This window comes from Xenopus laevis, chromosome 3L, assembly GCF_017654675.1.
Source record: "Xenopus laevis strain J_2021 chromosome 3L, Xenopus_laevis_v10.1, whole genome shotgun sequence".
NCBI lineage: Eukaryota > Metazoa > Chordata > Amphibia > Anura > Pipidae > Xenopus > Xenopus laevis.
Window position 1 is genome coordinate 113,421,577 of NC_054375.1, and position 13,911 is coordinate 113,435,487.

At 39.0% G+C, this 13,911-nt stretch overlaps 2 protein-coding genes across 2 annotated transcripts; one reads left to right on the plus strand and one right to left on the minus strand.

Annotated features, from left to right (window-relative positions):
- Positions 1 to 469: 469 nt before the first annotated feature.
- Positions 470 to 8,432, minus strand: mfap1.L (microfibril associated protein 1 L homeolog). The gene is given in 9 exon segments (NM_001086673.1): positions 470 to 1,574; positions 2,202 to 2,291; positions 2,600 to 2,759; positions 3,579 to 3,739; positions 3,820 to 3,928; positions 4,340 to 4,527; positions 5,006 to 5,138; positions 5,576 to 5,795; positions 8,330 to 8,432. Coding segments are annotated over 9 exon segments (1,326 nt in total). The 5' UTR covers positions 8,412 to 8,432; the 3' UTR covers positions 470 to 1,391.
- Positions 8,433 to 8,438: 6 nt separating this feature from the next.
- On the plus strand, positions 8,439 to 13,581 carry LOC108711439 (60S ribosomal protein L37a-like). The gene is made up of 4 exons (XM_018253170.2): positions 8,439 to 8,572; positions 9,364 to 9,492; positions 9,585 to 9,667; positions 13,438 to 13,581. The coding sequence occupies exons 1-4, from the start codon at positions 8,570 to 8,572 to the stop codon at positions 13,499 to 13,501; spliced, it is 279 nt and encodes a 92-aa protein (XP_018108659.1). The 5' UTR covers positions 8,439 to 8,569; the 3' UTR covers positions 13,502 to 13,581.
- The last annotated feature ends 330 nt before the right edge of the window (positions 13,582 to 13,911 follow it).

The following is a 13,911-nucleotide window of genomic DNA, read 5'->3' on the forward strand; positions in this document are numbered from 1 at the left end:
TATGGGGCAGATTTATTAAGGGTCCAATTGAAAATTTGAATATTTATATGGTCAAAACTCTCATTCGAATTGTGAATTATCCAAAAGCGATTTGACTTTTAATTAGAATTCCAAGATTTATCATACTCTGGCCCTTTAAGAACTCAAATTCAACTATTCGCCACCAAAAACCTGCCAAGTTCATGTATAAAAGTCAATGGGAGAGATCCAGGCATCAATTTGGACATTTGAGGGTTTTTTTTCGGAGAAAAAAAACTTGAATGAGTTAGTCAAATTCGATTTGAGTTTTCAAGTCGGTAAAAATCGCGAGAGTTTTAGATATTCCATTTCTTTATTAAATAACCCCCCAGTCGAATTTCGAGTATATTTGGATTTAATGGCGTTTAAAAAAAACTCACACATATTTGAAATTCGACCTTTAATAAATGTGCCTCTAAATTTTTGCCTGAAAGATGAAAAAACACTTTAGTTTGTACCTCTATTTGATCTTTTATTTTTTAAATGCATGTTATGGAGACACAATCTAGATTCCTTATGGAATCTGTGCCAAATACATACAGGAAGGTAAACTGGCTCTTTATATTGAGTGTGCGATAGGGACCTCAGATTCTAAGCTATACTGGGGAAGGGACTGATTTGAATTATATTGATCTCTGTTTTTTGTAGGATTACTTATCTTATTGGCGATAATGATAGAACAGAAAAAAAGTATACTTTTCCCTTTAAGATCTACAATATGAAAATTCAGAGGGATTAGTGCTGGATAAATCATAGAATTATCTTTATCCCTTACAACCACAAAAACAGACGTGCAAATGACTGGCTGTAATTATAAAAAAAGAGGCCAACACAAATGCTGTTCTGATTGTAAATGACTGTACATATAGGCAGCTCTTTGCCACTTATAGCACATGGACTAATACAAGGTCTTGCATCACACAAGGTGCGATGCAAGGCCTTTTGTTCTGCATTGCATTTCTGAACTGTAGAATTGTAGAAACAAAAAATAATTTCATGGGACTGTTAAGTTTATAAGGTCATACAAACAAATCGTTACAAGCTATAAAGTATACAGAGTAACTGATTTATTTACAAACATTAGCAAATCTCGTCTCCGTTTCAGTGTTCCTGAATGTCAAAATGGTTTAGCTAAAAAACACCTTTTATATCATTCTCAGAAAATCTGTGGAAAATAAAGCTGGGTTTCTCCGCTGCTTGGAAAACCAAACAATCTATTCACACATTAAAAAATAAAACACACATTACTTGCAAAGTATATATACACAGTATGTGCAAGTAATGTTGGTTCTTGAACCAATAACTCCCTCTCATGAGCTGCAGTACTTTTCATCCCAAAAGAAAATGAACAAGTCCCCACAGCCATGGATAGTTTATGTTGTCTTTCTTTTCTGCACAGATGGTCTCTCAAACACATCCCTTACTCCTGCTGCCTTCTGTTTGAAGAACTTTGTGTTCTGCGGATTATCCTGGCCCCATGCAGAGTCAAATGAAGTGGTATCCTGATCAACCAAGTGAGTATATTTTGTCCGACCTGAGCGACCAAAGTTCTTGACCTAAGCAAAAAAAATGGTGGATATAAACTTATGAACTGGATCCAAAATGCACAGGTAAAAATCTCATTAAGTATTACTACTATGCTAAGAACAAGAATAAGGAAACGGCAGCCAGTACAAACACAGGTGATATTTAGGATATGCTGGACACTAGGGGGGTTATTTACTAAACTCTGAATGCAAAAATCTTGAAAAATTCATGTTTTTTTTTTTATAAAATCTGACTTAAAAAAAAAATCACAAATTTTTCGTAATTTATTAAACCTCGAGGATGGAAAAGTCAGAATCTAAAAATCCGGCATCTCCGACCTATCGAGGTTCATATAAATCAATGGGAGGAGTCCCAACGATTTTTTGATGTGCGCTGGGTTTTGGGCAATACCCCAAAGTTTTTTGGAGTTTTCGGGTGGAAATTACAAAAAATCTTGAAAATCGGATGAAAAAGTCTGAAAAATTCGTGAAAGTCTGATTTTTCCCGCAAAGCGGATTTTCGTGAAAATGTAATAATAAATAAGTGTGAAAAACCTGAGCGGATTTGATCAGAGTGTGTAGCAGAAAATATTAAGATAAATTCGGACTTTAATATAATGTAAGAAATGTAATGTAAGAAATTGAGACATCCTTTACCTGCATGACCTTGGGTAATATAGTCTTATTAAAATGATCCTCCAAGGTGGGTGCACTGAAATCCCTTTTATAAACGTTCTCGTCTTCATCCTATTGGGGGAAAAAATACATAATGCTTTCTGTAATGTGAGCATAAGAAGAAGAGACACACAGAATATTCCAGTAATTGGCTGAATCACAGCTTTATATTCTTAGTATTCAACCAAACCAAATCCAATACCTAAAAGTCATGTGACCTTAAAAAGCACAACAAATAAAAGAGAAATCTTAAACATTTACACAAATCTGGTTCAGATGTAGTACAAATATTATGGATTTGGTATATGCCTAATAAAAATGTAAAACAAATGTCATTTTTGAAGACTATGGTTTGTGCTCTATCAAAGAATAGTTCTTACCAGGAAAAATGCACCTCTGTGGTAATATTTTTGCAGAAATTTGTATTTTCCTTTCATTGCCTTGTTGGTTATTATCTTGCCGTTTGCACGCAGCTCTGCCCGTCGTTCCTCATCTGTCATATTACGAAGGCGATCAACCTCTGCCTTCTCCTTTTCCATCCTGTTGCACGTAAAAGATATTAGCATTAGACTCTATAATAAACATGGGGCACACACATCCTGGGGAATTTTGAAAGTTGGAGATTAGCAGTATTACCTGAAGTGTAGAGAAAACATAGCAAGCAGTATATGAGTCATGATGTGACTTAAAGGACAAGGAAAGTTAAACTAAAAAAAGGCTGGAAATGTTGTACATTATGTTTTGGGCTTCTGTGCCAGCCACAGACAACCAAAGCCCTTTAGCAGTAAAGATCTGTGTCTACAAAGATGCCCCAGTAGCTCCCCATCTTCTTTTCTGCTGATTCACTGCACATGCTCCATGCTGCTGTCACTTACTGAGCTTAGGGACCGTCTTAAAATATACAGTATAGAATATTATAATAAGGCTGTATAAGCCTGATTAGTAATTAATATAGATAATTACTACATGGCAGCACAGAAACCAGAATTTAATAATCATCCCTGTAGCATCGGGTTATATGACAGGCCAACCAAATTTTCTGCTTGATAATTTGCGACAACCCCTAAGCTTAGCTTCTCAACAGCTGCTCAGAGCCCACTGAGCATTGTGAGTGTCGCAGACACTTTCCAAGATGGTGACCTCCTGTGACAAGTTTGAAGTCCTGGATCATTGCTGCTACTGACAAGCTGAAACTTTAGGCTGGTGCAATAAGTTCAGTAAATAAAACATTGCTTTTTTAGCCCTATTCATTTTTAGGGTTTAGTTCTCCTTTAAGTAAAGTAATCCTCTTGTCAGTGCAACAGTGCTATGTGCCATACAGTATGATTTTATTCCTAGAGTTAGGATTTAGATACTTACGCCTCTCGCTCTTCACGATCTCGCTTGATGCGCTTTAACTCTCTTACTTTCCAGGCTTCATACTCCTCTTCATCATTCTCATCATCTGTGTTAAGGGCATCAAGGGCTGCCAAGGATCGCTTATTCTCTTCAATCTCCTTCCTAGTTTCCTCCTCTACAATCTGAACATGGAATATTACGATGAAAAAGCATAAACCTCAAACAACTACTAGCTGCCACTGCATCAATGAAAAATACTTACCTTCAAGGTGTATTTCCTTCTCTCCTCTGCCATCCGTTTTGCCTCTGCATCCAGTTCCTTCTGCTTTATCGCCTCAGCTTCCTTTTCCTGCACGGTGACTCTATCTTTCCTGAACGGGTTACAAATTCAAATTATAGCAACATATAGTAAGCTCTTCGTTTTGTTGATATTTAATGTCAAGTAGAGAGTCATTTCAAGTCTGGAAACTCTCAGTTGCGGTCATTTCATTGTCCCAAACACATTCCATATAATAAATTTTTTCAGTGAAATCCTCAACAACAAAATGATCCCAAGTATGGAGATTCAATGGGGATCCTAATTTGCATATTCAGATTTGGCAGGGTCTGAAATTGAAAGTGCCAAAGACTTTCTGGTCTGTGCCCTTCCCTAAATCAAACTTGTAAAACCAATAATACATAATGACCAAATGCAAAATGGTTTTTGTAAACCACACTTATGTCATAACAAAAGCCAATTTTAAGGTGAACCCACCTTTAGGTAATGAGAGAAAACCACTTACTTTCGGATAAACACTGGCTTGAGTCGTGGTTCCATTTCATCTTCACTGTCAGTGTATTCTTCATATTCAGACTCTGATGCTGATTCTTCTCCTGACCTCCCCTCATCCTCTACCTCCATCACTTCCATCTCCTCATTTTTTCTCTCTGCAGCTCTCTGACGCATCATGGAACGGCGCTGCTCTATTTCCTGATTACAATGTAAGCAACACAAACATTTTTTGAATCTTAAAATAACAGGATGCTTTGGCATTAGGACAAAAAGACCACCATGCAGCTATGAGTTTGGTAAATGGGATGTAAAACAGACTGGTACGATGATGCCCAGAAGAAAGTAAGTTTCCAAGCATATTTTTTAGCTTATTTTCTATCAATTATCTCTGTCACTTATTACCAATTCTATATTATTACCTAAGATCTAAGACAGACACATTGCAGTCTTTTAGTGTAGTTATTGAATCATGGTCTAACACCTCAGATTATATAAAATCTGAAAAAATAACTTGCCGAGAATCACTCCTGCCCGCAACTAGCAGAAGAAGAACTAAACAGGATTTACAAATGAAATACAATAAAGTACCTTCAGTTCTAAGCATAAATCCAGAAAAAACATAAGAAGGAGGACTCTTTTCAAGCATGTTATTTGGCTAGGTGGTATCATAGATTACCTCATCATCTACTTCTTCCTCTTCCTCCTCACTAGTAACCTCTCGATCCATGCGCCAATCCTCTGCTGGCTCAGGTTCGGACTCACTTTCACCAACTACTTCAGGCTCAATAATCTTTCGGTGCCTGGCCAACCTGTACAAAGAGAGTGTTTTATGTGTCAGAAAAAAGTCACATGTTTGCCCCTTGACTTTGCATGTTATACTGTATATGAAATAAGAAAATCAGGGCACCTCATCTGCAAGAATAAAAAGAAGTCTGTTACTACCTGTTCAATGCAAGTTGCTGAGGAAAGACAATTGAACACATTATGTGTGCTGCTACGCTGTGCTATTGTGTAATATCCCACAAGAATTGAGATCCACTTTGCTTTGTCTGCATCTTAATAAAAAATGTATCTTTACTTACCAGGCAATAACTGACGCAATAATATTTTACCTTTAGCAAATAAAGGATTTATATATGTATTTTGAACAGATACCTATAGTGAACTTTTGTAGCCAAGAAAAATGGCAGAAATTGTAAAAGGGACAGAGCTAAATTGTATTATCCTGTAAGACCAAAAGAGTCACCTTTCTTCCACATCCTCATTCATACGGCTCTGCAATCTTCGTAAACGAGGGTCGCTGGTGCTCTCTTCTGGCTGTTCCTCCTGCTCAACCTCCTGCTCCTTTCCCTTTTTAATAAATTGGAACTCCTCTTCTTCCTCATCAGAGGACTCCATTGGAGCATAGTCAGGCCTTTTACCAGAAACATAGCGCTTAACTTTGACTTTCTCCATGGATATTTCACCTGTTAAAAGTATAGTATATATAAGTATTTATCGGTTTTAAAATACATCAAAATAGAAACATTTTGTATGTTGTAGGACGTCCTATTTTCAATTGGTCTTCGTTTGTTATAGTTTTTTTTGCCTTCGTCTGCCTCTTGCCATCTGTCAAATAGAGGTCATTGAACTCAACAGCCAAAATCTACTGCTATTGTGAGGCTACAATGTTATTGTTGCATTTAATGATTTATCTTACTATTCAGGAACCTATTCATATTCCAGTCTCTCATTCAAACCATTGCATGACTGCTAGGGTAAACTGAACCCTAGCAACCATATAGCTGCTGAATTCCAAACTGGAAAGCTTCTGAACACAAACAAGTCCAACTGTAACTATTTCAGAATATCACGGTATACATCATAAAAAAAGTAATTTAAGGCAAACTTAAAAGTTGAGAAAAATAATAATATATTACAAATTGGTTTATTTTGCTCTATAGTAACAAAATATATACATTTTAACTATAGATCTCCTTCAAAATAAAGTATCAGTTCAGTATAAAATAATTTTTTTAAGCAAGCAGTGTGTCATCATACATGTATATTATATATTTTCTAGAATGCTTGGAACTTGATTTTTATTTATAAGGGATCTTTGTACTACAAATCTGCTAAAAACCATTTCAACATTAAATAAACCCAACAGGATTTTTTGGCCGCCAATAAGGATTAATTATACAGGTATATTAGTTTGGATCAAGTAAAAGGTACGGTTTTATTATTAAAGTGAAAAAGAATACATTAGAATTAAATTAGAATTATTTAATTAAGGTGGAGCCTTTGGTAAATGGCCTTTCTATAATTTGGAGCTTATTAGAGAACGGATTTCTACCTTCTGACTGAATATTATTTTCCCTAAAAATACATTGGTATCAAGTACCATTTTTACTTGCTGTTCTGGTTAGATATCAGCCATTTAGCAAGCTTTATGTATTCATTATTATGACTGGTAAATCAGTCCAGTTCTCCTGACTGTCTTCCCTGGATTTAGGATTTTACAAAGTTATTTTAGCAGATATTGGATTGTAGAACAACAGAAGACAGAAAGTATAAGATTATCTTCTAGGTCTGAGCCCAGAATAAACATACTCCTAAGAGGATATTGATGCATATATAGTAGTTATCCCTAACAACAAAGAAGCCACACAAATAGGACTATTTTCTGTCCTAGACGAGAAAACCAAGTCTAAAGGACAGTTATGGTGAGACTCGCCATGAAAATCTGTATGTTGCCCCAAATATACTTGGATCTACGGTTGAAAGATTGATATAAGCAAAGGGGGGTCTTACGACGAGACAGATGTGCCAAATATAATGTAAATAATAGGAATGTCGGACCTACAAGCTGTGTGCATCTTACACGACTGACAGATGAAGATGCAACTTGCAGCGTTTGCATCCAACAGTCGCGCAACAGCCACGTGCAGCTTGTAAGTCCACCATTCCTATTACCTACATTATATTTGTCACATACGTCTCGTCGCATTCGCTTCCTCTCATTGCGTCGGATCTGAAGACGGCGCAGCGTGTGGTTCAGCCCTAAGAGCTGAATTGTCACATTTGCAGGTAGAAACCAAAAAATTCTACGGCCATCTGAAAGAGTCAGCATTTATACTCTGCCGATAAAAAATTTTCATCCTGTCCAATAACCAAGGCTTTTGTCTATATTGTCGCCTTGTCTACAACCAAACATGCACGCACAATAATATTGGTGAGTGTATGGCCACCTTTAAATGGATATTGGTGCTGTGCATTGGCAGAAATAAGTGTGAGAGTCTTGGGATCCCATGTGTACCACAGTATGTGTTAGATTCGGTCGCAGTTTATTACATTGTGATATCAGCATACACTAAAGGGCAGATTTATCAAAATGCGAGTTTAGAGCTTAATAAATAAACACTCATCCAGGTTCTATTCATGCCTATGGGATTTTTAGAACTATATTTAGCTAATGGTGAGCTCTAACTTCACTCATTGATAAATACAATTCTAAAAATCCCATAAGAATGACCATCTAAACTCACATTTTGATAAATCTGCCCCCAAATGTATACTGGCAGCCTACGCACATTGCTATAGGTGGGGATTACTTACCAACACTGAGCAATTTACCCTAGTGCAGTATCCCATAGCAACAATGATCTGTGCACTGCTAATAGAGCAATCAAGTGACTGACTGATTGGTTTTACTGCAGCAGGGCAAATTGCTCACTAATTCACAGTTTTATATATTGGAATAGGCGACCAATCCGCAGCAGTGTGACATCTCTACCCACAACCCTCTGCGGGCAGAGAGAGACGAACTACGAGTTCAATTCGAATACAAATCCCAGATTCCTCCGACAGGTTTGTGCATTGCAGGGATGTAAGTTATATATAAGTTGGACACCCCTTCCCAACATTAACAAGCGCTATATCCCAACAATAACAAGCGCTATAGTGGAGGAGGAGTTTCCTCTCAAAAGGCCGCAGTTTTTCAATAATTCAATGGTTTTACCTTTCTCATTGCGCACCGGTACGGCACCGGCCGTGGACTGGATGGGCGGCAGCTTGTTTAATGCGTTAGCAGAGGACGCCATGGTGCCGGTAAAGGATCAGAACCGCCACGAAACCTACAGCTTTAGAGCGTTCCGAGAAGCGCTGGAGGACTCGATACCATAGACTACTTCCGCCGCTGCGTGCTAAAGCTGCGCATGCGCGTTTGGCTCTTCCCTTTTCCCTCGGGTCCTGAAGCAAGATGGTGAGCTTTTGCGGTGTGGTCGCTTCGGCATTATCAATCTGTTTTAATCCGCCCCTGAGAGCAGTCTTTCTGAGCCTTAAACACCTCTCTCCGCTGCTGCACATATGCCCGAGCCTGATGCCCTTGCTTTTCTCCGCATTCCATCAGTTTCCGACTGTATATTTATGTGTTTTAGTTGATTGGAAGATTGAGGCCTGACTGATCCCGGTGTTTAGTTACCGGTTTTGGTTCCATATGGTGTTTATGTGAGCCATAGCCTATTTACTTGGAGTCTGCTAATGTACAGCTCCCAGGAGCCCTGGCTGGTGGAAGATGTAGTTTCTTACTGTGTCACAGGGCGAGCCTTATATCAGCCAGTACATTGCTGCTTTCTGTATTTTGTCTATTATACCCTTGTTAAAATACACTCCTTTCCATGTTATCGTGAACTGCAAATCTAAGACAAACAGTAATCTAATTATAATTAATCAATTGTGACGAGGAATGCTGGGAATTGTAGTCCTTAATATCGGTGGAGCCAAGAAACAGGACTAACCAGTAATCCCACTTGAAAATGAGCTTGTACAGCTCGAAACATGTGGTGAATAAATGAAGCTTATGCGCCTCATTCCTATTCTTTAATTTGTAACAAGTAATCCCTGCAAGGGCCAGTAGAATGACACTGGGATGGAATTTTCGTATAGAAACACTAGTGCATGTAATTGGGTATCTGCAGAATTCTAAACTGTATATATTTACAGCTTTGACTGGACCTTTTCTAAATGTGTTTCTTCTGGGGTTTTTTTTTCCAGGCCAAACGCACCAAGAAGGTCGGCATTGTGGGTAAATATGGGACCCGTTACGGTGCTTCCTTGAGGAAGATGGTCAAAAAAATTGAAATCAGCCAGCATGCCAAATACACCTGCTCATTCTGTGGCAAGGTAGGTGCCGTTTACAGATAAAGCATCTTTACTGGCTTGACTTGAACATCTTAAGTGTTATAAGTTACAACTCTCTTCTCCATCCCTTTTAGACCAAGATGAAGAGAAAGGCTGTTGGAATCTGGCACTGTGGATCTTGCATGAAAATTGTAGCTGGAGGAGCCTGGACCTACAAGTAAGTCATTTAGCCATTTATTTTGTAAGTCTGTGTTAGGACCTAATCAGAAGTGCAATGAACTCTAAGAACCAGTGCACAAGAAGTTCAGTTGTACACATGGTATGCTTTCTTGGTGTTTACTCACTGAAACACTCTCAGACAGGTGTGTTTCAGGCACTGTATGCTGTAGTGTGCAGAGCAATATTCCCCCTAAGCTGTTCCCTCTATAAACATAAGGGAAGAGATCCAATATTGCATGCAGTATATTAATGATAGAAGTGGGTGTGTACAAGTGCTGATATGATGTTCCCCCAGTATTCATTCTAGACCTGTAAAAGGGAACTGAGAGAACTTTCCAAGCACTTATTTAGCCCCAATAATTGGTCCTTACTCTGAAATTGACACATGCTTCTGGAAGTCTGTTTTACCCTGAGCCAGCGTTTTATGATGGTTGTATAAATTGGTGTTTTAAAACTACAACAGAAAAGTGTGAGGGGAAAGGCACAGCTCTTTCCATTCATGGTGTGATGAAACCTAATGTGTATATGTGCCCTTGGTTTGTTTACAAGCACAACAGCTTATCCTTTAGAGCAGCCCAAACCGTATTTTCTTCCTTATCGCAATCGGTCGAAAGCTTCCTGGGCTTCTCACAGTTGCTATGGATGGCAATGGCTCATCAGGGAGCTGGGATTGCAGGTAATTAGGGCATTTTGCATTGTTTTTGCAGCTATTCTAGACTGCAGCTGATACCAGATGTGGCCTGGTTTAGCACAGACCCCGACCTAGTGGTTGGGGATCCCAACCATTAGGGGTGGACTTCACACTTAATGGCAGTGTTTGATCACGGGATAAACCATTGACACGTAGTAGAAAAAATTGTTTTATAATGGGCTATATGAAAGTGCTATATGGTCTGTGTGGTATATTTTAAGACCTCCAATGTTAAGGCTTTCCCTTCAGCTCTTTCATTGCCACGCAATATGCATTTGTCCAACGTCTGTCATGGAGCAGACCCCATTGTCATTGTGAAAAGGAGTTACGTTTAAAATTAGTTTTTAAAGGAATAGTAACACCAAAAGGCTATATGGCACAGGTTAAATAATGGAGAACAGATAACATTATGTTCTACAAAGCCTATCTGCTGTTACCTGAGCCTTTTCTCCTTTGAATAGCTGCCCCCATTGTTACACAGCAACTTATTTATATAAATAGTAGTGTTTCTGAAGCAAACACATCAGTTTTACCAGTGCAGGGCAACACTACATTATGTATGTATTTATTGGTGATACTGTTCCTTTTAAGATCTTGAAGTGGTGCAGGAACTGTACAAAAAATGTTTTGTCCTACATACTACTACTGACTTCTTAGAGCAGTTATCCCCAACCAGTGGCTCCCAATCCCCATGTTGCTCACCAACCCCTTGGATGTTGCTCCCAGTGACCTCAATGCAGATGCTTAGTTTTGAATTCCAGGCTTGGAGGCAAGTTTTGATCACATAAAAACCTAATGTACTGCCAAACAAAGCTGGGCTACCAAGTAGCAAATCACAGCCCTTATTTGGCGTTGCTGGGGACATGATTCTGTTGCTCCCAACTCTTTACATTTGTATGTGGATCACAGGTAAAAAAAAAAAAAAATTAAAAAAAGTGGACCACTGCCCTAGAAACTCCAGTATCTCTGTTCTATATTATATACTTGCTGATTTGATATGAGCTGTGCTGTTTCCAATGAGAAGTAGTTGCTTTTCAATCCAATTTCCCTTTGAAAAAAAAAAAAAAAAGACTTGAGCAAAATGTTTTGTGTGCTCTTGCCTGCTGGGGTTTAACCTAGTTTCTATAATTCTTTGAGTGGGGGGGGGTTGTTACAGCATAGGCAGGGTATTTTTGTTAGGAACATTAACACCAAAAATGTGTTTTAGGGTCTGGCCACACACAAGCAGATTTGGGGAGATTATTCGCCCCAGCGACAAATCTCTACTTCGGGGCGACAATCTCCCCAAACTCCATGTGGCAATGCACATGCAACGTTTCGTTTTCCGAAGTCACCCAAAGTTTCCTCGTGAGGCAACTTCGGAAAACGAAGCGCCGCATGTGCATTGCCGCAGGCAATTTTCATTTCAGCCGGCGGAAGGCAGTTCAGCGAGATTGTCGCCCCGAAGAAGAGATTTGTCGCGACGAATCTGCTTGTGTGGCCAGACCCTTAAGGTGGTGGCAGACTGGGAGATTAGTTGCCCAGCGACAAATCTTCTGTCTGCAGGTGTCCATCTCCCTGGAATGCCTTCCTGCTGGCAGGAATACGAATTGCCGGCAGGATGGCATACGACTTGCCTTTGCTTACTGAAGTTGCCATCCTGCTGAAGATTTGTATTCTTGCCAGCAGGAAGGCATTTGGGGAGATAAGTCACCCGCTTGGCGACTAATCTCCCCGTTTGCCACCACCTTAAATATCCATTGCTATGGGCGGCAAATCTCAGTCTGCCATAGCCCTTGCACCAAAATATAAACAAGGGTCAAAAGTCATTCATGGCTTCTCTGGAGGACTATACATAATTGCAAACATATTAATGATCATTTAATAAACCTAATTCCAAGGGGAACTTAACCTGATAGCAGTCCATAAAACCACAGACCCCTTCGCACACTTAAGCACTTCCTGACCTGGATGATTACTGGAATTATTTTGATACCCACAATGAATACAACTCAGTATGATGCTTATGTAAAATTGTTCTCATTTTAACAAAATCAATTTTTATAAAAGGCAACTATATTCCTTAATAATGTTACTAAAATTACAGTTTGCCCCCTTGTATCATTCTCTGGCTGCCCTGTCTCTCCACTCCCAGCACAAATAGCTGCTTGCTTTATATTTCTTGTGTTTGAAGGATCTTATTTATAATGCTCTAGCAGAGAGATGGTATTTTAATGACGCATGGGGGAAATGCCCATTTAACGATAATGACTTGAACCCTGCCAGCACACTTTTTGTTAAAGAGATTATTATTTGGAAGGAGCAATTGTCTGTGTTTTGCCACCTACTGGGATGGCAATTTAATAGGCAGCAAAAACTGGATTTTTTTTTTTTTATTTACTTTTCTGTGTGCAAAATTTGTATTGTGACTGCTGTATCCACTTAAGTGGAATCGATCAGAAGACCTGTCAAAATGGAATCTCTTGTCTTTGGTTTTTAGCAGTAATTTGAGTGAGAAAGGAAAGCTAATGGGGGCCAGTGGTTCAGTGCAAGCTATGATTTTGGGCAGGGAAGTGCTGATTATGATGGTGGATCAGTGTAATGGGGAAATTAACATTCTCACTGCACTCCATACAAACATGAACTTATTTTATTTTGGTGCAGACTTGCTTAGAGTGGTCTTCTCCCCTGCCGTTAAGGCTGTCACTCGCCATAAATGCTAGTCTCTACAGGGCCAGAAATAAAAGCTACATATATAATTGTGCTGTTATCAGATAATGCAGTTTCCATGCTTCCCTATAAGCTCTGCTCCAGTTTCAGGACTTTGCAAGGACAGAAAACTATTCTCTCTTGAACTCTTTGGGAGTCTCATTCTGTGCTCAATACCCAATGCAATTACGGTGTCCTAATTTATTGGCATGTCGTGAAGTAATTAGACTGTGCTGGAATAAAGTACATTTATTCTGGACATCTGACAGATTGGACAACTCAGAAATCCAATTATGGCTCCTGGCTTGTCTTTACTCCACATATAAAAATCAAGAAGATGGGCAGGTATTCTATATTGCTTAAGACTGATCCCGTTTTCTCTTTTCCAGCACCACCTCCGCTGTCACAGTCAAATCTGCTATCAGAAGACTGAAGGAACTGAAAGACCAGTAAACACCACTTGTTCTGGAAACCAGTACTATTCCATCTGTTGATCTGGACTGTTGTCAATAAAAAAATGTTCTTTAAATGAATTGTTTTTCTGCTGTGCATGACATTTCGATGGCTGTGTTCTAAATCCCATTTGACTATCCTCTTTTTGGTAACTACCCAAATGCCTTCATCCTATTCAGTACAGAGGCAATAAAGTTGCCCCAGAGGAAATTTTATTGCCTCTTGAGAGAGTTTGGAATGGTCAGCTACACTTCCCAGCATGCAGGTCATTGTGGTTATTGATGTGTTGGCTAGAGGAGAGCGGATTCCTGTTTCATTGTTTCTGTAGTCAGGCAAGCAGTGCAGAGAATAACATGGGACAGGCAAAACTATGCTTTCAACGACAATTTCATTTATAGTCAATGGCAATT

What these genes read in the sequence shown, in the direction of transcription:
- LOC108711439 (XM_018253170.2), top strand. An exon ending in CCTGCTCATTCTGTGGCAAG is followed by an intron (nt 9,493 to 9,584) that starts GTAGGTGCCGTT and finishes CATCCCTTTTAG; the next exon opens with ACCAAGATGAAGAGAAAGGC. An exon ending in GGAGGAGCCTGGACCTACAA is followed by an intron (nt 9,668 to 13,437) that starts GTAAGTCATTTA and finishes TCTCTTTTCCAG; the next exon opens with CACCACCTCCGCTGTCACAG.